The sequence below is a fragment of the Pyricularia pennisetigena genome, chromosome 3 (genome assembly GCF_004337985.1).
Source record: "Pyricularia pennisetigena strain Br36 chromosome 3, whole genome shotgun sequence".
Classification (NCBI taxonomy): domain Eukaryota; kingdom Fungi; phylum Ascomycota; class Sordariomycetes; order Magnaporthales; family Pyriculariaceae; genus Pyricularia; species Pyricularia pennisetigena.
In genome coordinates, this window is record NC_043742.1 from 4,938,284 (window position 1) to 4,960,481 (window position 22,198).

The 22,198-nt window shown below is 53.0% G+C and overlaps 11 protein-coding genes across 11 annotated transcripts in view; 6 read left to right on the top strand and 5 right to left on the bottom strand.

Annotated features, from left to right (window-relative positions):
• PpBr36_03106 (uncharacterized protein) overlaps window positions 1-135 on the top strand; it is a gene marked incomplete at both ends in the record, with an annotated part of 452 nt that extends 317 nt beyond the window's left edge. The window contains one exon of the mRNA XM_029890282.1: window positions 63-135. Coding sequence (XP_029753477.1) covers window positions 63-135 — 73 coding nt within the window. The remainder of the gene's footprint in view (window positions 1-62) is intronic.
• Window positions 136-986: 851 nt separating this feature from the next.
• PpBr36_03107 (uncharacterized protein) lies at window positions 987-1,655 on the bottom strand (the record flags this gene model as incomplete). The annotated part of the gene is made up of 1 exon (XM_029890283.1): window positions 987-1,655. The coding sequence occupies one exon, from the start codon at window positions 1,653-1,655 to the stop codon at window positions 987-989; it is 669 nt and encodes a 222-aa protein (XP_029753478.1).
• A 1,617-nt stretch (window positions 1,656-3,272) lies between these two features.
• On the top strand, window positions 3,273-4,651 carry PpBr36_03108 (uncharacterized protein; the record flags this gene model as incomplete). Its single annotated transcript, XM_029890284.1, has 4 exons — window positions 3,273-3,581; window positions 3,678-4,136; window positions 4,207-4,521; window positions 4,589-4,651. The coding sequence occupies 4 exons, from the start codon at window positions 3,273-3,275 to the stop codon at window positions 4,649-4,651; spliced, it is 1,146 nt and encodes a 381-aa protein (XP_029753471.1).
• A 964-nt stretch (window positions 4,652-5,615) lies between these two features.
• PpBr36_03109 (uncharacterized protein) lies at window positions 5,616-6,044 on the bottom strand (the record flags this gene model as incomplete). The annotated part of the gene is made up of 1 exon (XM_029890285.1): window positions 5,616-6,044. The coding sequence occupies one exon, from the start codon at window positions 6,042-6,044 to the stop codon at window positions 5,616-5,618; it is 429 nt and encodes a 142-aa protein (XP_029753472.1).
• A 1,808-nt stretch (window positions 6,045-7,852) lies between these two features.
• PpBr36_03110 (uncharacterized protein) lies at window positions 7,853-9,169 on the top strand (the record flags this gene model as incomplete). Its single annotated transcript, XM_029890286.1, has 1 exon — window positions 7,853-9,169. One exon carries the CDS (start codon window positions 7,853-7,855, stop codon window positions 9,167-9,169), a length of 1,317 nt encoding a protein of 438 aa, XP_029754384.1.
• A 347-nt stretch (window positions 9,170-9,516) lies between these two features.
• On the bottom strand, window positions 9,517-10,377 carry PpBr36_03111 (uncharacterized protein; the record flags this gene model as incomplete). Its single annotated transcript, XM_029890287.1, has 2 exons — window positions 9,517-9,917; window positions 10,020-10,377. 2 exons carry the CDS (start codon window positions 10,375-10,377, stop codon window positions 9,517-9,519), a joined length of 759 nt encoding a protein of 252 aa, XP_029754383.1.
• Window positions 10,378-11,283: 906 nt separating this feature from the next.
• PpBr36_03112 (uncharacterized protein) lies at window positions 11,284-13,388 on the top strand (the record flags this gene model as incomplete). Its single annotated transcript, XM_029890288.1, has 3 exons — window positions 11,284-11,615; window positions 11,711-13,186; window positions 13,229-13,388. The coding sequence occupies 3 exons, from the start codon at window positions 11,284-11,286 to the stop codon at window positions 13,386-13,388; spliced, it is 1,968 nt and encodes a 655-aa protein (XP_029754386.1).
• Window positions 13,389-14,081: 693 nt separating this feature from the next.
• On the top strand, window positions 14,082-14,671 carry PpBr36_03113 (uncharacterized protein; the record flags this gene model as incomplete). The annotated part of the gene is made up of 2 exons (XM_029890289.1): window positions 14,082-14,108; window positions 14,195-14,671. 2 exons carry the CDS (start codon window positions 14,082-14,084, stop codon window positions 14,669-14,671), a joined length of 504 nt encoding a protein of 167 aa, XP_029754385.1.
• A 340-nt stretch (window positions 14,672-15,011) lies between these two features.
• On the bottom strand, window positions 15,012-17,043 carry PpBr36_03114 (uncharacterized protein; the record flags this gene model as incomplete). The annotated part of the gene is made up of 3 exons (XM_029890290.1): window positions 15,012-16,307; window positions 16,413-16,765; window positions 16,860-17,043. The coding sequence occupies 3 exons, from the start codon at window positions 17,041-17,043 to the stop codon at window positions 15,012-15,014; spliced, it is 1,833 nt and encodes a 610-aa protein (XP_029754380.1).
• Window positions 17,044-17,715: 672 nt separating this feature from the next.
• PpBr36_03115 (uncharacterized protein) lies at window positions 17,716-19,886 on the bottom strand (the record flags this gene model as incomplete). Its single annotated transcript, XM_029890291.1, has 9 exons — window positions 19,560-19,886; window positions 19,412-19,476; window positions 19,288-19,332; window positions 19,174-19,222; window positions 18,915-19,046; window positions 18,649-18,686; window positions 18,487-18,570; window positions 18,375-18,431; window positions 17,716-18,317 (listed from the first exon to the last, which is right to left on the bottom strand). Coding segments are annotated over exons 4-9 (915 nt in total). The 5' UTR covers window positions 19,176-19,222; window positions 19,288-19,332; window positions 19,412-19,476; window positions 19,560-19,886.
• Window positions 19,887-20,617: 731 nt separating this feature from the next.
• On the top strand, window positions 20,618-22,022 carry PpBr36_03116 (uncharacterized protein; the record flags this gene model as incomplete). The annotated part of the gene is made up of 2 exons (XM_029890292.1): window positions 20,618-20,717; window positions 20,806-22,022. 2 exons carry the CDS (start codon window positions 20,618-20,620, stop codon window positions 22,020-22,022), a joined length of 1,317 nt encoding a protein of 438 aa, XP_029754382.1.
• Window positions 22,023-22,198: the final 176 nt, after the last annotated feature.

Below are 22,198 nucleotides of genomic sequence, written 5' to 3' on the forward strand. Positions count from 1 at the left end.
CCCATCAGATGCTGTACGAAAATCAGCCAGAGCTTCACCTGCTAACCAGTTCCTCCCCACAGCTACGTTCCCGGCATGGCCTTGATCCTTGGCTGGCCCCTCATGGCTCAAAGGGTGATCGATGGTCACGTCTAACATCTCGACAGCCGATATAATTACCATCGTTTGGTTAGCTTCGGAGTCAATACTCGCTGGGCAACTTTCTTCAATATAATCATGGCTTGGATGTCTTGGAGCATCAACTTGTGTATACACAATGGGATAAAGGGAGGCGTTCTGGCGTTCAGAACCTAGGCAATACTTGTCCTGGCGTTTGCTTGGAGTTATGATACCTAAATAGAGGGCCGAAACCGCGGTTATTTGAACCTATACACAATATCAATATTTTCTTTGTCGTCGTCTGATCAATCTGCTAGTGTTTGAGAATTACGTGAGATATCACTTACATGCATCAAATGAGACATCACTTCGCCGGGTAGATGCTGAGCGTTCCTTCACTGACTCAAGCTGCGATGCTCGGCATTCACGCTCGTCATAGTGATCCAATTCCAGTGAATAAATGCTCTTTAGGAAACGAATACAAAACTTGGGCTAATAGACAGGGAGTATGACCGACACGAACACAAAACAGAATGAACACGATCTCTGCGTACCCCTTAGAATGTAATCCAAACAGAACAATAAACAACTACCAGACTGTTTCCGAGCACATCATCCATCTGCTTCTAAAGGGTTCTGTTTCTATAATACCAAATACAAGACGAATGGGTGTTCAGTGGCCTGTTTCCTTGACATGAACAGACAATGGGGTAAAGATTTACAACTGTAAACACATGATAAAGAAGGAGATAATTGATCGAGGCTCATCCTCGGGGTTAGAAGGCAGTAGGGCAAGCGATGAAGTCAAGAGAGGTACGAAATCAACGAAATAAAAAAAAAAAAAAAAGAAAACCCAGCTGGGCTGTACACAGTACTTCCAACTCGAATCATGCTGGTTTGCCCTCCGGAAGGCAAATAGTCTTTCCCAGAGCTAAGTTATCACAATCAAGTCTTTGGTTTGCGGCCAAAAGGTCGTCCACTTGAACGCCGATCCTTTGCGAAATTGCCCAGCACGTATCTCCCCGTTGAACCACGTACGGGGTCGCTAGTTCGCCGCACACGACCTTCTGCAGAGAGCCATCGTTACTCAGAATCGAGTCGAAGCCGCCGAGGAGCCAAAAGACGCCGACAAGGAACAGACCTATAAGCGTGAAGAAGTGCAGCAGCGGCATCAGCTCGTGGCGCCAAGACGGCTGCTGCGGCTCGAGGTACTGCGTCGACGAGCGCTGGGGCGCAGCGGGTGGTGGCGCCTGGGCCATGTCGGCGGCGTGGGCCCGTAGGATGTCGGTGAACGAGGCGTTGGGGGCCTCATCGCTGTAGGGTGGCGGCGGTGCCGGCATGGTTGACGCCCGTGGTCGCTGCTGGCCGGCGCTGCTAAGTGTGCCCTCTGAGATCTTGCGCAGCCGACCGTAGCGGCAGCCTGGTGCCGATTCCCATATGCTTCCGTCCCGTTCATCGCGGAACGTATACGTCTCATCGTCGGCATCGTATCCGATCCGCACCATGCCCTCGGGCAGGCGTTCCTCGTCCGTATCCAGATGTGACCAGCGGCCCATGGTTGTGGCGTGATATACCAATCTCTTTTTTGTTTTATTTTTTTATTCGGCAGTATAGAGAAGATGACGGAAATGACAAGACTTGCAGAGTCAACCAGAGTGCGGGAGATGGCTGTTTTAATTGATTACGTCTGAAGGCAAGGCTGCGTAAGACAGATGAGGGATTTGCTCGAGAGTAGAGTAGTAAAGCACAGCTGGTAGTCTGTTTGGATCGCTTAAATTCTGTAGGTGCATGTACGTGTCGGTCTGCAGGAGATGTGCATCAGCACTTCAATGATGCACTACTGTAGCCTTTTGTCGAACGCGGGGTGTGGAGGCCATTAGAGCCCATGCATGACGTGTTTCAGTTTAACCACCTCCCTGAGCTCAGTGGACTCCGCCACCAGGCCACAGCCTATTACTTACTACCCACAGAGCCACATTATCGACTCACTTATCACCTTTTTGTACCCCTTATACCTTACACGCCACTGACTGCACTGAGCTCTTGCTATGTATCTTGGACACCCATCACGATGTCAAGATTCAATTTCTGGTGATTCTCTCTGGTGGACCAAGACGACTTATTTCTATTACGCTGCTTGCGTATGCACGTGTACCCAGGTACTCTTTCCATGGTGATATGCGCATACCGGCGGCAATTGACAGTCCGAGCCTGCATCCACATCTGCCAAGGGGTCGACGCCCAGACGTGCTGACCTTTCGCAGTAGACTGTGCCTTGGCAAATTTTGTTTTAGTCTTGACGGACATTGTAGATCGATCTTACCGTTGATGCCCATCTCGGTTCTCCGCGAAGGCATCATTACCATGGCAAAATCCCATTGCGGAGTAAGAAAGAGCATACGCCTTGAAATCAATTCTTAACTTAGCGTCATGTAACTCAAGTATCCTACTTTGCTTTAACTTAATCCATCGAAACCAAATTTTGACGACAAAGGAGATCTCATGTTCAATCCCTCCAGGCGAATCCAATTCTCATCTAAACTACAAATGCTCTCTCTTTGTGAAAGCATGCAGCATTTTGCTAGGATTTCAAGACATTCCAGCTGTGATGTAGGCTTGGCACCAAGTCGAGTCCTACCCAATTAGGGTTAGTCAGGGACCCTTGTCTACCATGGACAGGTGGAACGCGTCCGCCTGTCAATTTGGAGCTCCCTTAATGTAGACGTGTAGAGACAACCCGTCGTAATTATCGTGCTGCTAAAAAAGAGCCGTTTTAGCGACAAGAATCGATACGGACATAGAAGTGCTGCAAAGGGAACTTGCTGCTTTTCTTTCAGTTTTTTTTTCCCCTTCTGCCTGTTCTTTGGGCCTGCGCTCCTTCTCAGGGCCGATATTCGACCAACCTACCGACTTGCGGAGCAAATAACGGTCAAAACAACCCGCCATCACCGCCTGTGGCACTGCGCTCTCTCAATACCTTGCGCCTGGAGCTTAACGTATTCACCCTTGATACCAAGTCAAGACGCTGTATCCACCTAACGCGCAGACAATCTACGTCCTACTGGAAGTTTTTTTTTTTGTTCGGCTTCTTGACCTGACCGCGAGACAGGCTCCCCCGCTTCCTCGTTCATGAAATCGAAGCAACGAGCCAGCTCCGGGATACCGCCTAAGAGATGGCGCAGCTACTGCACAACTCGCCTATAGTTATCGACAATGGCTCTGGTACCATCAGAGCGGGTTTTGCGGGCGAGGACCTGCCCAAGTGCTTCTTCCCGTCCTTCGTCGGCCGGCCAAAGCACCTCAAGGTTCTCGCGGGCGCCCTGGAGGGTGATGTCTTCATCGGCGAGAAGGCTGCCACAGAACTGAGGGGTCTGCTGAAGATCAGGTATCCACTCGAGCATGGAATCGTGACGGACTGGGATGATATGGAGAAGATTTGGGGTTATGTCTACGAAGAGGGCCTTAAGGTGTTGAGTGAAGAGGTGAGCCTGCACCAGTCATGACCGCAACGGCCGCGGGTCTTTCGCTAGTCCTCTGCGACTGAGCGCCACATACTTATCCTGTGTGCATCTGAACAGCATCCCGTACTTCTCACCGAGCCTCCATTAAACCCGCGCGCGAATCGCGACACGGCAGCCCAGATTCTCTTCGAGACCTTTAATGTACCCGCACTATACACATCAATCCAGGCCGTTCTATCTCTGTACGCAAGCGGTCGCACCACCGGAATTGTGCTCGACTCGGGAGACGGTGTCTCACATGCGGTGCCTGTATATGAGGGTTTCGCCATCACCAACAGCATCCAGCGTATCGACGTAGCGGGAAGAGACGTGACTGAACACCTGCAGACTCTTTTGCGCAAGAGCGGCTATGTATTTCATACCAGCGCAGAGAAGGAGGTTGTCAGGTTGATCAAAGAGGCTACGAGCTACGTGGCGCATGACCCCAAGAAGGAGGAAAAGGAATGGGCAGGTGCAAAGCTGGACCCGTCAAAGATGATGAGCGACTACACGTTGCCGGACGGTAACAAGATAAAGGTGAACACAGGTTTGATTTGTCAATACTATAGAGCTTACACAGTACTGACAAAAGTGTGCTCTTCAACAGCTCGGTCCAGAAAGATTTAGGGCACCCGAGATTCTCTTTGACCCTGAGATTATTGGATTGGAGTATCCAGGCGTGCATCAAATGGTGATCAATGCCATTGGAAAAACAGACCTTGATCTGCGAAAGTCCCTCTACTCCAACATTGTGCTATCAGGAGGTAGCACGCTGACCAAGGGCTTTGGAGATCGACTCCTGACCGAGGTTCAGAAGCTGGCGGTGCGAGACATGAGGATAAAGATTTTCGCCCCTCCAGAGAGGAAGTACTCGACCTGGATTGGTGGCAGTATCTTGGCTGGATTGAGCACATTTAGAAAGGTAAGAGATTCCGCGTATAATCTGCCTGTCGATCCGTACTTTGCAGCTGACAGTGGTTTTATGACAGATGTGGGTAAGCATGGACGATTGGCACGAGAACCCGGACATAATCCACACCAAGTTCAACTGAGGCGCGCCAGTTGTGGCCTGCGCGCCGTTGTTGACCCCTGAGGTTTAACGATCAAACCTTTTTGGGCTACTAATTGAGATCACTATGCTCTGCCGGTGGCCGATGGCCACCCAAATGAACGTTGGGAGGCTACAGGATGGCATAGATGCAGCCTATGCATCAGTACGACCGGCAGGTGGAGGCAGGCATAAGGAAATAGGGGGTAATCGGCGACTGGTATGAAGTGCGGAACCAAGAGTATCGACTTCAATACTTCGAACGCTTTCATGTAGAGAACGACAGGAGTACTTTGTTTAGGGCGTATAGAAAATCACGAGATACCCAAAGATTGAGATTGAGTATGCATGTCTGTACCTTGTATTAGTTGTATTCTCGCCGTCTCTGCAAGTCCACGTTCGTATTTTCTTTCACTGGGTCAGCCGGACGAATCATATCTATCTTTGGTGAGCACCAGTATCCTCATGGTTGATGTAAAAGCAGTTTGTTGTTGAATTGTAAATTTATAACAAATGCTATTTTCGCTTTTTTTTTGATTCGTTGTATGGGGGGTATCATATATCTTCAACCGTATCACCAGAAACAAACGCCATCGCTGTGTTAAGTCTTTTCCCCGTCCGTTTCGCACAAAACAACCACCCTGGAGTCTGCCAGCCAGGTGTGGAAAGGTGTCCGAATACCTGCAATGCAGTATCATCCCCTTTCTCAAGTTTGGGCTTTTTTTGCTTTTTTTTCCCCCTCCATCGTTTGCTCTGAGGCCCCATCGTATGAAATCAAATCCTCGCTAGTTCCGTTACGCTCATGACAACCATAATACAAGAGAAGAAAGAAAATGAAAAGGACGATGTTGTAAGAAGAAAAGACACTCGTGAAACGCCGCGCGTAAAAAAAAAAAAAAAAAAAAAAAAAAAAAAACACAACCACCCCTGACTGGTGACAGTCTGGCGGGGAGGAGAGACGTCCTCTCTTAGCGACGGGAGCTGGAGCTCAGTCTGCCCCAGAAGCCGCTCCTGTCGGAGCCGCTGGTGCTGGACGAGTCGCGCCTGCTCTTGACCGAGTAGGCATCCTCGGACTGGCTCTTCTTGCAGTAGTTGCCTGCACCGCCGCGGCCGACGTAGACCCTCTCGGCGCTGGCGCGGACGGCGTCGGCGTAGTACTCGTCGTCAAAGGACATGGTGGGCCTCTGGGAGGCGTGGGCGTTGCCGGCGCCGCCGCGGCCCGAGAAGAAGCGCGAGGACGAGGAGGACGGCTTGACCGAAGCCTTGGTGGGGATGCCCTCGGGCGAGGTCGTGGGGTGGGAGACGAGGAAGGTGTTGCCTGCTCCGCCGCGGCCGGAGTGGGTGTAGGTGTTTTGCTGCACGGTTGGGTGCGGCTCGTTGATGGTGTATGAAGGCATGGTGGTAGAGAGGGAGGAAAAAAAAAAAAAAGGATGTATAGATGTGTTTTTGGCTGGTTTCCTATGTGTGTTGGATGATCCGGTTTGATGTATAGTCTGATGATCAGACGAGATGATTTGTACAAGAGACACGGAAAATTAACAAAAGAAACTTTTCTTGTGGGCAGCTTTTGTTGGAATTGGAATGTTCAGAGTACAGAATGCCTTGCTAGATTGAACAAGAAGCTTCAACCCAACCTCTTATTCGAAGGGGGCGGCTAGGTAGGTAGCTATTATACACAAAGAGATGAGGTGACGCCAAAGCTTGGCGAGTGGAGGTTACAATGCAAGGACCTCGCCTTGCCATGGATCAGAGAGAGCTCAGACTGGCTTCGATGTGACAAAGACGCAAATAGCCATAGTGAGTTTGTTTCCATGTCGGAGTAGCTGTCAAGTACCTTTGACGTAGTTGGCAGGGCAAATAGCTACCTTGGCTCGACAGTTGCTAAAAACAGAGCCAAGAGGGCCGGTTCGGTGCACGAGGTGCAAAAAAATTTGCCGGGTGGGTTGCTGTGTTTTTGTTTGCGCGTGACACCTGGGGAAGTGAGAGGCGGCATCACAAGACGCCCTGGACCCCTGTTTTCATCATGTAATTTTTACGCCATAGCTTGCCATCCCCCTGGACCCGAATTGGAACTGTCTGGGAGTGGTGTCGAGAAATGGATGTCTTCGTGGGTTTTGTCTAATTTTCAATTGGATGGCATCATGTAGCAATGTTGTATGCCAAGCAACTGAGCAAAAGCGTGCCTGGACTGGGTTCGACGCAATGACAATTGCGAAGCTGACTTTTTTTTTTTTTTTTTATCTCTTTTCCTTCTTTTCCGACATCCTTTCCGACGGAATGGGTTCTGGCAGGCATTTATTTGATGGGGCATTGATGCAGTATGTCGATGGTTTGACATTGTCTGTACCTTGGTCAAGAACAAGTCGCCGACTCGTCGTTCTTTCCAAATTTTCTCCCCCCGCATAGTTCGGCTCTTCTGAGTTTACCAAGTCCTTAATGCGATCGCCTTAACAATCCCGGTCGGTTGCATGCTAGGGCTACATCGGCGGACCTTAACACATTCCCACCATCGGCAGAGGCACCTGATCTACAGGGCGCATGTTGCTCGATCTTGGTACGAACGGTTGAGAGACAGACGATGGCTGCACGCGTTGGCGATGAGTCAATTGATGTTTGCCTCGTAGACTAACGTTTTCTTTGCCTTCTTTTTTTCTCCTCGCCTCTCCTCAAAATGACTAAAATCGTTAGTCAGTAATTTCGCGCCAACAGTTTTCGACCAACACATCAAATCCCCATGTCTGAACAAAGGCTCTTGTGATAAAAAAAAAAAAAAAAAAACTTTAGATTTATTCTACTCTGAACAACCGGCCAAGAATCAAGATACAAGATGCGCCGTGGGAGGGTGTCAAGCGACAAATTTCTCGTCAACTGCTTATACAATGCCTCTATGTTAGCTCGACTGAGAAACACCGGTTGCTGCTAGGGATTACTACAGTAGAGACAGCAGTCCACTCTGAGCCCCATCTTAAGTTTTCCACCCCCAAAAAAATGACGTACTTGGCTTGAGTCTGTCGGATCCAAAGCTGCGATTTTGACTACTGTAGGTTAGATGGCGCTACATACATTCATTCCGATATACCAAATCTGGGGGATACCATACTTTAAAATCATCGCATCCATACATTCATTCTAGATTCAGGCAAGCTACTGTGTCGATCTGGCCGGCCGGTATTGGGATTCATCGTCACCATCAAAACCCACCATCATGGCCATCAAAGACATACCAAAACTGAACCGAAACAACATCCGAACCCTCCGCCATGATCCCCTATCCGAAGTATCCGGTGCCCTGGGCGACCTTGGCACACTGCTACCCCTGATGATAGCTCTCGCTCTGCAGTCGTCCATATCCCTGTCGACCACACTTGTCTTCTCGGGCATCTTCAACGTGTTGACGGGTATAGTTTTTGGGGTTCCGCTGCCCGTTCAGCCGATGAAGGCCATTGCGGCCGCAGCGATCGCTGAGCACACCAGCCTCAGACAAACAGTCGCAGCCGGCGGCCTGGTCTCTGCCGCAGTGCTGTTGCTGTCGGCTACGGGGCTGCTGAGGCGGGCGACCAGGCTCATACCTGTACCCGTAGTCAAGGGAATCCAGTTCGGCGCCGGGCTGAGCCTGGTCATATCGGCTGGCTCGTCGCTGTTGCAGCCCCTGCACTGGCTCCATCCCGTCCTCGACAACCGTCTATGGGCGCTCGGGGCCTTGGTGGGCCTGGTTGTGACGCATCGCTTCCGCCGCGTCCCGTATGCGCTCATCGTCTTCATCCTCGGTACCGTCTTCGCCGTGGTTGCCGTCGCTACTTCTAGTCGGAACCTCGGCCTACCCGGGATCGCTCCCTGGGTCCCCTTGCTCGTCCTCCCCGCTTGGACCAGCCCCGTGGCCATGTCAATGGCAGTGGCGCAGCTGCCCCTGACAACGCTCAACTCGGTCATTGCGGTCTCGGCCTTGTCCGCCGATCTGCTGCCGAACCTACCTACTCCGACAGTCACCGAGATGGGGTTGAGCGTGGCGTCCATGAACCTGATTGGATGCTGGTTTGGCGCGATGCCCGTCTGTCACGGCGCAGGGGGTCTCGCCGCCCAGCATCGGTTCGGTGCGCGTTCGGGCGCCAGCATCATCATCTTGGGTATCTTCAAGATACTGCTGGGTCTGCTGCTAGGCGAGACGCTGCTCGATTTGCTCGGCCGCTTTCCAAACGCCCTTCTCGGCATCATGGTCCTCGCTTCCGGTCTCGAGCTCGCGGGCGTGGGACAGAGTCTGAACCACGGCGCGGCCGATCTGTGGGAGTCTTCGGTTCAGGGCAGTGCTGTCGACGCGCTGTCTACGCGCATACATCGGTCTCTTTCCGAAGAGGAGCGGACGCAGCGCTGGTCCGTCATGCTCATCACAACGGCGGGCATCTTGGCGTTCAAGAACGACGCTGTCGGGTTTGCAGCGGGGATGCTGTCGCACTGGACATATAAGGCTGCGCAGGGCTGGGGGAGAGGAACTGGCGAAAGACAGCCCCTGATATCACGCCCCTGATCCTAGCAGTAATGCTAGTTGAGGGTCTTTTTTTTTTTTTTTTTTTGGTGAGTTAATGCGCTGATGCAAGTAGAAAATACAAATGAAACAAACATATGTCGATGCAAGTTCATGCGGTGCGAGTGTTCATATTTCATGCCCACTTTCCGACAATATGAAGCATTTCGCTACAAGACTAGCTTTTTTGCTCGCATATTCAGGTGCAGCCCCCCGCACCCTTCACTGGGATCAGATTTTGCGGAGGCTCTCGAGGTTTTCATGGGGCACACAAAAGTTTGCAGGTTGTAGTTTGCTCTATGAGCACTGGACGAAGCGCACTTGATTATCTACTGAATTATCATTATGGCTCATGTCGGCTGGTCCCGTGGGTCTCGGCTCAAATCCAGCCTCAGCTCGATGGCCTTTACAACCTGTTTCCAGTCCACCATCCCACCAACGCCAACATCACCACATGCAAGTTTCATCTCTTGAGGCGGCAAGACCTCGAACCAACCGCCATCACTCTCGCCTTGCGCACCGGCGACTCCCCAATCCTTCTCCAGCGTGCGGATCTGCTTGGCCGTGATGGGATGCCGCCACATGGCCGTGTTCATGGCGGGGCAGACGATGATGCGCTTCCTGCGGCCATCCACGACGCCGTCGGTATCCCAGGCGCGCACGACGCTGGTCAGAAGGTTGTTGCAGATGCCGTTTGTGATCTTGGCCAGGGTGTTTGCGCTCAGCGGGGCAATGACCAATACGTCGGCCCCTGGGTGCTGCAGTGTTAGACGCAAAACTAGTGGTGGGCGCAATTGACGGGGACCAATTTTAGAGAGAGAAAAAAAAAACAAAAAAAGAAAACAGAACATACACTTTCTTAACTCTATGTGCAAAATCCCCTCTCCCCTCTTCCATGGCCGTGGGCCCCACTCGTCGGCGTCTCCATACACGGCGTCAACACACGGAATGGCCCTGATGGCTTCCAGCGTAGGTTGCTCCTCGGCCTGGCCTGCCAGAAAGTGCTCTGCCGAATGCGTGAGGACTACGCGGATTGAGAGCCGCGACGGGTCGTAAGCCTCCCCGAGCGCCTGGAGGATATTTGGCAGCTTTATGGTGGCGACGGAGCCCGAAGCCGACAGCAGCAGGTGCTTCTTGCCATCGGATATGGATGCGGACAAGGCCGAGACTGCTGTGGCGTCCTGCTGCTGCTGTCGCTGCGTGCAGACCATAATCCGTCAAAGTGGGTGTGGTGAGATACAGCTAAGAGGGCTATTTGAGTTGAGGCGGGAGATACTTTGATGAAATGGTGTCTTCCCCTCTTGAGTTTTGACACGCTCTGATAAACAATTAAAGAAATAAATCAAACTTTGGTTGGAAATGCAAGTGTTGCTAGTGTACCTTGGCTCGAATGCAATTTGTACCTTTTAGGTCGTGCAAATGTTCTGCAGCTGACAAATTTGATCAAGGAGAGAGAGCACTTACTTGGTGGTCGTCCGATTAAAGTTGGCTGGTTCAGCGGAGCCACTATCTTTACAAAGGTAATTACAAGTTCCGTCATATGGGCCAAACTGTTTTGAGGAAGGAACAAATCAGGCTTCAAGCTTTGCTATGGGAGGACGTAATCAAGAAACAGAAGAAACACAAATTTCACTCAATCTACAGTAGAGAAGAAGTGAAGGAAGAGTGATTGATTGACTCTTCTAGTCTAATCCAAGTTTCCGCCACTACCTGTGACCTGCCGGCTTCAAGCAGCTAACTACTTCACCTACCTGTCGGTCCCCATCAACTCAGCCACTGCAGAACTTTTCAAGGCTTAATCTGAAGCCAAAAAGTGCTTATTTTCTTTAATTTTCAATAGGATGCGTGCTTCTCTCCCGCTGGACTGCCTAGCTCTCGCGCAGCTAAGCAAGTAACTTTTCTGGCATTTTTTAGGCAAGAAGCCTACTTTCACCTGACTTTCACCTCACCTACAATATCCTCAGTCAGCCAAAATGGAGGGAAACACGAGCGTTCCCGTGTCCTTGTCCTCTTTGATACCTTCTTCCTCGCCTTCTCCATCCCAATCCATCTCTTCCGTCATAATTCGCCCTAGAAATCGCCGTACTTATATCCCAACAACGGTGTCAGCATCAAACATGCCATCCCATCGACAGAGGCAGCAGAGAAATGTCAGCAGGAGGAACAAGAAGGAACCCCGATTGGGGTTGCTTCACCTGCCCTTCGAGCTCATCAACATGATTCTCGATGAGATTGATTACATCAATGACCTCAGCAGCTTCTCGCAGGTGAACCGAGCCTTGCTCGAAGCCTACCAGTACAGTGTTTTCGCCGATGTCGCTGACTGGAGAACTGTAATGGATGGTGAAATCGACGTTATACTGGATTTATTCTATCACGGAGTACGCCACGACTCTGTTCGGATCGTCACCATTCTCACCCACTATGTGCGCGACATGGAGATCAAGGGGTAGGTTTTGTTGACGCCCTCTTTCTGAGCAGCAGATGTGCTCCCCATATCCGCACTCGGTGGACAAAGTGACTGATATTTGGTGACGTACCTAGATATATGCCCACTGAGCCTTTCAAGACTAGAAGGATCACATACTTCCACCATGCGCTCATCGCAGATGCCCCCAAGGTCTCGGCTTATCTCGCTGCGGCGGGCGAAGACATGTTCGACGAAAGCTTTGAGTTCTACCCAAGTATGGCGGCCATTCATCATGCCCTGTTCCCACAGACCGTGGCCACCCAATGGGAGCTCAACAAGGCTCTTCGTGTCGCTTGCAACTACGGCCTTTCCCGCACGGCATACGTCCTCTTGGAGCGTGGGGCCGATCCCATGGATACGAGCCCTTTTGGTCTGATGCCCATCCACCTGGCCTTGACTAATCGCCAACCCTGGTGGGATTCGGGCAAGTATGACTCCTCCCGTCTACGTAACTTCCAACTCAGGCCCAAAGTCCACCACCTAGATTGGGAGGAACTGGCGCGGTGGAACATTTCCGCGCTGCTCAAGTTTGGCTGTCCCTTGGACCTTAGATCTGCGCAGATGCGCCGGCACAAGTGCGACCACAAATGCTTGGGATCTCTCGATTGCGATCATCATGAGCAGACACCACTGCACATGGCAGCCAAGATCGATTTCGCAAACGTCACCGAGTACCTTCTCAACAAAGGCGCCGACCCTTACACGCCGAACGGAGAGGGTTACACCCCTCTATACTGCGCCATCGTGCACGGAAGCTCCACGGCGGCCGGTGTCCTATTCAGACGCTGCCAACCCGTTGTGAACCCGATTGTGCACATCCCTACAGGAACGACGGCGTTGCACATAGCCTGTAGGTTCGCCTTACCTTCAATGGTCGACTGGCTGCTGGAAGCAGGCGCGGCCCCGAATGTCATCAACAACCAAGGCCTGAGTCCTCTGCACGAAGTGCTCTGTCAGACTCAGCCTGATCGCAGCCGCCAGGTGTATTTGGTTCTGAAAAGTCTTGCCCGTTTCAACGCAAACCCTGCTACCCCTAGTTGCGCTCCCAAAACGCCCTGGGAAATGGCCAGAAACCACCCATTCCCCGACGTGCAGGAGATGTTTGCCGACCGCACGCTGATGACGTTCTGGGAGCTGGACCAACTGAGTGGCGGCAAAACTAGTGCCCCTCGCAAGGGCCGGCGTCAGAGAAAGCGCGGAAACCAGGGCATAAAGCGCGCCGACAAGCAGGCACCTTGGCAGACCGTTGCCACTTCACCTCCGATAGAGCCAGAGTTCCCGCCGACTCGGGTTGACTGTGGGCGGGAGACTCCGGACCCGTGGACAGATAATGACGCGTTGAATGACAATGACCCATGTACTAGGATTTGCCCGTTGGATCCAAAGAGCGCCTGGGGTGACGAGTGGCTTGACAACAACTGGTATGGTGGGGAGCGCGAGTATGATGAAATGAAAGCGTTGACGCCAGACACAAGAGCCGAGGACAACTTTGTGGACTTTGGGGAGGACCTCGTCGCGTTTGACACAAACACTCCAATCAAACCCTTCCCGTCGGCTTCGCTGCAGACTCGAATAGCAAGCGCTGGATAGAGGCCAAAGCTGCTGACTTTGAACAATCTGCCCGCAAAGCCGAAGTCGAATGCGTCCCTGTTTCCTGAGCTAGAGAGCCGAGATGCTGCCAAGAAGGCCGCAAGTGAAGATGCTTCGACCAGCCCACAAGGAACCAAAAAAGTGCAATCAAGGAACAAGTGACTTTCTCTCAACCTCTGAGTGGATAAGTCAACCTGTACGGCTGTGACGACTGTGTTGCGAGTTTTTTCATGTCTGGTTGGCGAGTTAATGGAAGTCGCCTTTTTTTTTTTCCAAGAAAACCAATTATGAGCAAAGGGCGAAAACGAAACGAATTTGCAGTGTAGGTGCAAGTTGAGGTTCACAACGCTCGCGTTTGCCTGGCAGTTTGATTACCAGATTGGTTGATTATTTGCAACATTATTGTTGTAGCCTTGAAGTGGGCTGCCGATGGGGATCCTTTCCCAGTGCTGGTTTTGTTTTCAGAAAGGGCATTAGTCTAGTTACCTAGATAGTTGTGACGAGTGAGAGCCGTAAGTTCGGTATGATGTTGGCTGGGTTTCCTGGGACAGGGCTGAGCTTTATGGGATGATGAGCCCGACATGTACCGTAGATTTTAAATCAAAGCAACTGTATCCACTTTTAAATTGGTCGTGACCCACTGCAGTATCCAATGCCATCATTTCCATAGCCGTCCGTTGACGCGATCCGTTTGTTACATCATCTTGACCTTGTCGAAATTTATCATCCACCATTTTACACCAGCATATCTGCAAATAGCCCCAGACTTGCCTGCGATCGTACAAGCAACGCCGTTCAGCCGCCGTGTAATCCCACGCCACCAGGCATCGCATTTTCATCAACACGCAAAACAAAATGATCTCCAGCAGGTTTATAGGAGGAGTAGGGAAACAACTGCACCCACAAATCACCACCATGACGGGCTCTCGCTAACGAAATCGGCAAACATGGCCACCTCCTCTTACCAGAACGTCCTCCGACAAGCCTCCAGGACAGCCTGCCGCGCACCGGCGCACTCGATCGCCGCGCCGACCCTCCTCAGGCAGCTTCAGTCACAGCAGCAGCGACGGCTGCTCTCGTCCGAGGTGCGACAGGCCATCGACAAGGCGGTCGCGTCGGCGCCCGTGGTCCTCTTCATGAAGGGCACGCCCGAGACGCCGCAGTGCGGCTTCTCGCGGGCCAGCATCCAGATCCTCAGCATGCAGGGCGTCGACCCGGAAAAGTTCGCCGCCTACAACGTCCTCGAGGACCAGAGCCTCAGGGAGGGTATCAAGGAGTACTCGGAGTGGCCCACCATCCCGCAGGTCTACATCGACAAGGAGTTCGTAGGCGGCTGCGACATCCTCGTCTCCATGCACCAGAGCGGCGAGCTCGGCAAGTTGCTGGCCGAGAAGGGCGTGCTCGTCAAGGGACAGGAGGGCGAGGCTGATAACAAGTCGGCGTAAAAGGTGGAGGGAGGAGAGGGAAAACTGTACAACAATATGTTGCCTGAGGAGCAGAGAATGACGCGGCTATTTTTTTCTTCTTCTTTTTTTGCCAAAAGAAGGCCCGTCACAATGAACATGTACGATCATACTAGTTTTTGTCGTGTGCTGATGTGTATATAAAAAAATACCTTAGATATAATCCGTTCGGCTCCTAGTTGAGACATATATATAAACAACACCACAGCCAAGCCTGTAGTGAAGCCGTCCTCCATGGTACAAATCCACCCAGTCTTTTCGAGTCATCCCAGTATTTTTGTTATTTGTTTTTTTTTTTTTCTATTCAAAAACCCCCCGTCGCCTAGGCTGGATACGCAGCGCCATCTCCGCGGGGATCGCTCCCTGCCGACCAAACCCCCGTCCCGTCCACGGGGTCGACGGTCCATCTGATTATCTGACCCCTACCAAACTGGGACCTCTCGGTGCCCGTGATGAGCACGCACTTGTGGCCCAGCTTCTGCAGGCCGGCGATGGTCGAGGCCGGCATCCCCTCCTCGATGGCCACGACGTCGTCGTTCATCTCGCCCGTCACCTCGTCGGGCATCCCGGCGCCGATGCAGATCCTGGGGGCGTCGAGGGCCTGCTGCGGCGACAGGCCGCAGCTGACCTGGCCCAGGAGCGTCTGCACGTGGCCCTGCGGCTGCATGAAGCCGCCCATGACGCCAAAGACCGAGTGCAGCGAGCCGTCGGCCAGGTTGGTCACCAGCCCCGGGATGATGGTGTGGTAGGGTCTCTTGCGCGGCGCGAGGGCGTTGGGGTGCGCCGCGTCCAGCGAGAAGTTGCTCCCGCGGTTCTGCAGCGTGAAGCCGCAGCCCTTGGGGATGATGGCCGTCCCGAAGCCGCTGTAGTTGGAGTTGATGAAGCTGATGGCGTTGCCCTGGCTGTCCGACACGGCAAAGTACACCGTGTCGCTGCTGTTGAGGGCGGGGCTCTTGAATCCGGACGACGGGTCGCCGTGCCGGACCGACGTCGAGGCCTTTTCCGGGTTGAAGAGCTTGGCGCGCTCGGCGAGGTACTCTTGCGAGATGAGCTCCTGGGAGGGGACCTTGGCGACGTTTGGATCCGTGACGAACCACGAGGCGTCGGCAAACGCGAGCCGCAGGGACTCGACGACGGCGTGGAGGTACGCCGGCGTGTTGTGGTCCTCGGGCCCAAACTTGGGCACCTTGCCGCTGCGCTCGAGCTCCTGCAGGATCCCCAGCGCCATCAGGGCGACGATGCCCTGGCCGTTGGGCGGGTGCTCCCACAGCTCGACGCCGCCCGAGCCGTCCGCGGCCGCCGCGCCGTGGGCCGTGAACTTGAGCCCCAGGGGCTCGACGGCCTCGCTGCCCGTCTCCAGGTGGTGCTTGAGGTCGTCGAGCTCCATCAGCCCGCCGAGGTCCTGGCACACCTTGACGAGCTCCTCGGCTATCCGGCCGCTGTAGAAGCCCTTCTTGCCCTCCTCGGCCAGGGTCCGGAAGGTCCGGGCCAGGTTGGGCAGCTTGATGATCTCGCCCGCCTTTGGCGCACGGCAGCCGCCTGGCGCGTCCGGGTCTGCCTTCAACATCTCGGCGTAGTTGGGAGATGCCTCACGGATGCGTTTCTCCGACCCGCGCCACTGAAGATTGTCGTGTTAGCAAAGGATGAGAAGCTTTACAGAAGCTTGAGTTATGAGGTCTGGGGCAGGTCCTATGACCTGATAAAACCAGTAAACTATACTCACAGCAATAGATGTTATCTCGGAAACGGGGTACCCCTTCTCGCCCAGCTCGATGGCGGGCTTCAGTATATCAGCCATGGTCAGCTTGCCGCTGCCGAACCGCTCGACCGTGTCGCACCACCCTGCCGCGGCACCCGGCACCGTCACCGCCAAGGGGCTCTTTGTCGGAATCTCGCTCCTGGTGTCCGAGTCGGGCAGCTTGAGCGCGCTGCGGACCGCATCGAGCGTGTACTTGGCACCGGAGCGACCGGACCCGTTGAGCGCCGAGACCTTCTTGGTGGCGGCGTCGTAGTACAGACAGAACATGTCACCGCCGATGCCGGTTGAGCACGGCTCCGTCATGTTCATGCCGGCCGCTTGACGGCTGGTTGTAAGCCATGAGGCCCCCGTGTTTAAATGCTGGTAGAAAAATATGGAAAGAATGAGAAAAGGAGTAAATAAAGCACTCACCTACGGCGACGGCCGCATCGGCAGCATTACCTCCTGCATTGAGAATGTCGATTCCGCACTTGGCTGCAAGAGGTTGCGTGCAGGCCACTATGCCCTTGGTGCTGTGAACGACGCTCCTTCGGCTCGCAAACTTTTGTATGTCATGCGACGCCGGCGGATATATCGAGGGATTGGTGAAGGCCATCTTGTCGAGGTTTCTCTCTTGCAATGGCCTCGGCATGAAGACGGTTGCTCAAAATCCTAGCAACACACAGTCTGGGGAAATATTTACAGTACAATCGACTTTCTTATTAGGTTCTCCTATTAAAGACTTGGTCGCGAGTGTTTAGAGTATCTGCCTGCAGTGTACAGTAATTACAGGGACTCGACATCAGGTTACGAAGTAAGATTGTCCGGTGGAACTGAGGAAAGGTACTAATCATTACATCACACAAACGACTCATAGTCTCCCATCCCCCGCTCACGCCAATCCGTCCGGTATCCAAGCGGGGCTTCGGTGGTGCTCGGAACCACTCCCCGCATCTCTCCGGGAGCTATTGAGCCTTTTCTCGAGGCACGGAGTTTCGGCACCGGTTTCAAAAGTAAGTACCCAACTTATCGCCGGTCATCGGATGCTTGGGAAAACAAAACGTAACTGCAACTGCAGAGCCTCACACAATTTGGCCCGTTCGCATAGCACACCCCACACACACACACACACTCCACCCTGGATGCCATTGCGTGCATATGTAGGGCCTATGATGCTGATAATGCACATTTTCCCAGTCTATCGTGTCCTTTATTGAGAGTACTCGGATTGTGCACCGTCCTCAGACACAAGCCCAGGGCATGATTACTTACTAGTCTAGCTGCTTGTTCATGCAGCTGCTGCACCCTTTGCTGCCTCCTTTTGCTTTTTCTTCTCCTCTATTTGACGCTGTTTCTCCAATTTCTTTAGTTGGTTCTTGGTCATCTTACCATCACCACCCTCGGCTGCGCCTTCGCCCTCCGTTGCCTTGGATGCACCGGCTTCGGCCGAAGCCAGGTTGCCCCACTTGAGATTCAAAGGCCTGACCCTCATGAACTCGGCCACAATCTCGTCCGTCACCTTTGCCCGGCGCTCTTGGAAGGACTGGACGTATGCCTGGAGCTCCTCGCCGCACTTCTTCTTGATCTCGCCAGTCAGCATCTTGCCGGTGCTGTACTCGACTCGGATCTTCTCCAGTTCTTGGTCGTCCTCGAGGAAGAAGGTGAGATACTGGTAAGGGACATCCTTGTTGGTGTCACCTCCCTTCTCGCGATGCTCCTCGACTGTGACCTGCCCACCCGAGAGGGCGTATTTGTTGACCTTGTTCAGGATCTGCTTGGGTGTGTCGTTCATGAAGATGGCTGACGTCTCAATGCTGGCACTCATTTTTGAGCCTGGGCCCTGGAGCGCATCCAGGAATCGCGCGTGGATCAAGGAAGGCTTGGCGAACTCTTTGGTGTCGTTAGTCAAACAGCTCCCAGAAAAGACCACCGCTGATTGTCACTCACTCAACCTCGAGGCCACATCCCGAGTCATTCTGAAGTAGGGGTCCTGATCAATGGCACCTATTGCACATATTAGTCCATGTAGTGGGAAAGATCATGTCCGCTCTTAACTCACATGGGATCAGGCATGGTATTTTGCTGGTGATCTTCTCGTCAGGGCCGAAAATGTGTGGGAATGACGAAGCAAAACTTGTTGCGCCTAAGCGATGATTCAACCGTAAGTTGAGTGGTCCGTACGGGTGAGTATGTTGTTGTTCCGTTCCAGCGCGTTACATACCTTGAATGCTGCCGAAATGAATCTTGCCAATGTTGGTACTGTGAGTCCGTTAGCTTCAGTCCAGAATATGCGTTGAGTTTTCCCTGCTCTTTTGGTGGACTTGCCTGTCGTTGAACCCAAAGATGGCTTTTGCCTGGTTATATGTAATGTGCTTTGATAACCTGGTGATATTCTTGTAAAAAGCACCTCCAAGAAAGCTGATGCAAACGCCTCATTAGCATCTATGAATGCGGATCCGAAAACATCAACCCTGACTTGGTACATACTCGTAGTCCGAGAAAATGAAGGTCTTCTCGGGATCAAAGCCAACTGCAATGATATCCCGAACGTTGGTTTTAGTGTAGGACTGGACCTCTTCGATGGTCCTCTTCTCGCTGAAGAGGTATTTCTGACATTTCCGTCTGTGTGAGCTTTTGAAGGGCGTTGACTTGGGCGCTCTGTCAATGGCCGTGTAATCATACCTCATCCTACATAAGATTATCAGTGTATTATTCTCTCGTCATTTTTGGGGGTTGTCGCCCTTACATCTGTCATCATTATGACCAATGGAACCTGGAAGACATCCTGGAGCCATCTAACATACGTGACCTGTGGTCAGACCAAGTTTTGGTTACATGGACTTGCGAGTGCTGGACTAACTTGGTAAACTCAAAGGGTATTGTGTGACCAATGTGCATCGAGTCGCTTGAGATAATCCTAGTTAGCTTACACTGCCTGGTTTCAAATGCAATGCATGTGGATGCACTCATAACAATGGTCGTACCTGCTCGGTCCTCTGCCAGTATAGAGGAAGAAGGGCTCTTTCTTCTCGTGCCTGTCCAGAATGACCTGTTGGGAACAAAGCTTCGTCAACCAACCGTTCCGTGCTGGGCTGGAAAGATCTTGTAATCTTCAGGAGTACGGTCACACACATCCAGCTCACGATGCGAAAAGACAATGCCCCGGCGCATGAAGCGATGCGGCTTGTGGCCGGTGACGCGCTCAAACCTCTCGAGCAGCTCAACGTCGATAAGCTTGGTGCCAAACTCCTCGACCAGCTTGTTGTAGTTGATGGCTTGGACGTTGCCATCAGCGTCGACGCCACCGCTCACGTTCCAGGGATCGACTGATTGGGCTTGTGCTTGACCGGCACCGGTGGCTGTGGTTGATGCGCCGGCCAGTGCTGCAGCGGCGGCATCCGTGGCGGCCGGACCATCGCGTGCCTCGGCGGTCCGGTCGACGAGGTGAATTTCGGGCATGCTGCTGGGACTCAACACCAAGTACGGAAGTTGGCAGTTTGACAGGTCTCGCGTTGTGCAGATGCCGTTTTGAACAAGATATCTAGGTTGGCGCTGGCAACAACAAGTTTGTCTGATTCGAAATCAAGTCGACGATAATTATCACGACCTCAGTCTCAGTCACAACAGTCACACTCATACGCAGTGGGCGGGGTTCGTCCTCAAAAGTTGTGACGCAGGGGAATGCAATTAGACCCAATCGCGGGGTAGCTTCTCGGCTAGGATTCCCGTCCTTGGCCTTGCCTCATTTGGTCAACGGCTTGCAACGGAGTGGAGTACTGTACATGCATGCTGCGAGTGTCGCATGGAAGCAGATTCTGGCTTGACGAATGCTGCAAATAGCCGCGGGAAACGGATTGAGTAATATCGGCAACCAGGCTCCTGCTAGCATCAGGAGCACTCGAATAGTCAGCCTGCATAAGGGACGTGGACAATGGCGTTTCTCACAGGGCGAGTGATGCATAGTGAGTAGCATTTGATCTACAGTACTGGACCGGACCCAAATCTGTCAGGGGCTGGAGCTCCTGTGGACCCTGGTGCAGATATCCCTGTTCAGGAAAGTACAGTATGGCTGTGACGTTGACACGCGACGCGAAGGCGAGGGAAAAAAAAAGTCAGGCACAAAATGATACAAGACTCGCGATTGCCAGGAGCTTCCAAAGTACCACCTTCACAGCCACAAATGCAATACCATGTTGCGAGCGCCATGGCTTTGTCGACGGTTGCTCAGGCCGTCACAATGGCGGACAACATTACCAACAATAAAATTCACACACCGGCTAGCTAGTACAGGTCAGCGAGAAAAAAAAAAAAAAAAGGTCCAGCAAGTCTCCTTTGGAGTCTGCCAATTGACTGACACATTCAACCTTCCAATTGACAGATGCGAATGGGAGAATACCGCCGGTCCTGCTCCTCCGAGCGAGGAAGCTCAAAGACGAGCATGATCAATTGCACAGCGAACTGGAGGCCAACTTTGATACCGCTAAAGCAAAGCGCATGGGAGAAATCTCTAGGGTTGCCGATGCTCTCAAGGCCTGGGATGCGGCACAAGCAAGTGTCAAAGAGTTGACTGGTCTTACCAACTCTCAGGACGAGGAGATGCGAGAGCTGGCCAAGGAGGAGCTTGAGACAACAAACAATGAGCTCGAGGCACTTTCTGACAAGATCAAGATCGCCTTGACGCCAAAACACCCCTTTGCCGACATGCCCTGCCTCATAGAGTTTCGGCCAGGGCCCGGCGGAATGGAAGGGCGCTTGTTCACTGATGCCCTGTTCAAGATGTACCAGAGCTACTGCACGTTCAAGGGATACAGAACCAAGACCGTAACGTACGAAAGAGTCGATGGCCCTCCCGGGGCCGACGGGGAAACCCCGCTGCAGGAGGCCATACTGGAGGTGACGAACCCCGGTTCATACGACATATTCCGAGGCGAGGCGGGCATGCACCGTGTTCAGCGCGTCCCCACGACCGAGAAGTCGGGCCGCATTCACACCAGCGCCACTGCCGTGTGGGTATTGCCGTCGTTCCCCGAGGAGGCCGGCGCCGGCGACGAGAGCGCAACCGACGTCAACGACCCCAACAGCGACTTTTACATAGATCCGACCGAGGTGCGAGTCGAGACGATGCGAGCACGAGGCGCAGGTGGACAGCACGTCAACAAGACAGAGTCGGCGATCAGGTTGACGCACATGCCGACCGGCACGGTGGTCAGCATGCAGGACGAGAGATCGCAGCAGCGCAACCGGGAGGCGGCTTGGAAGGTTCTGCGGTCGCGCATCGCACAGAAGAGGCGGGAGGAGCGTGAGGAGATGGCGCAGAACCTGCGCAGCAGCGTCCTGTCAAAGGACAAGATCACAAGGGGCGACAAGATTCGGACGTACAACTACGCGCAGAAACGCTGCACCGACCACCGCAGCGGGCTCGACATCCACAATCTGCCTGGCGTCCTCATGGGCGGCCCCGAGCTGGATAGAATCATTGCCAGCGTTCACGAGTGGCAGACGGCCAAGGACGTGCGCTTGCTCATCGCCGAGGAGGAGGAAACTGCCGCGGCCGCGGCTAAAGACCCAGGGGGCAGCCGGGAGACGAAGAAATGATGACTTTTTTTTCTCCTCTTATTTCGTCTGTACTAATATTTACCATTTGTATTATGATAGCGCACACCGCAATACCCCTAGACCTGTGTGCAAGCTCTTTCATCCCTACTTTTGCCTCCTTTCTTTTGACATTTGCATGGAATTTTTGACTGCATTTCCACATCCGCGGTCAACAC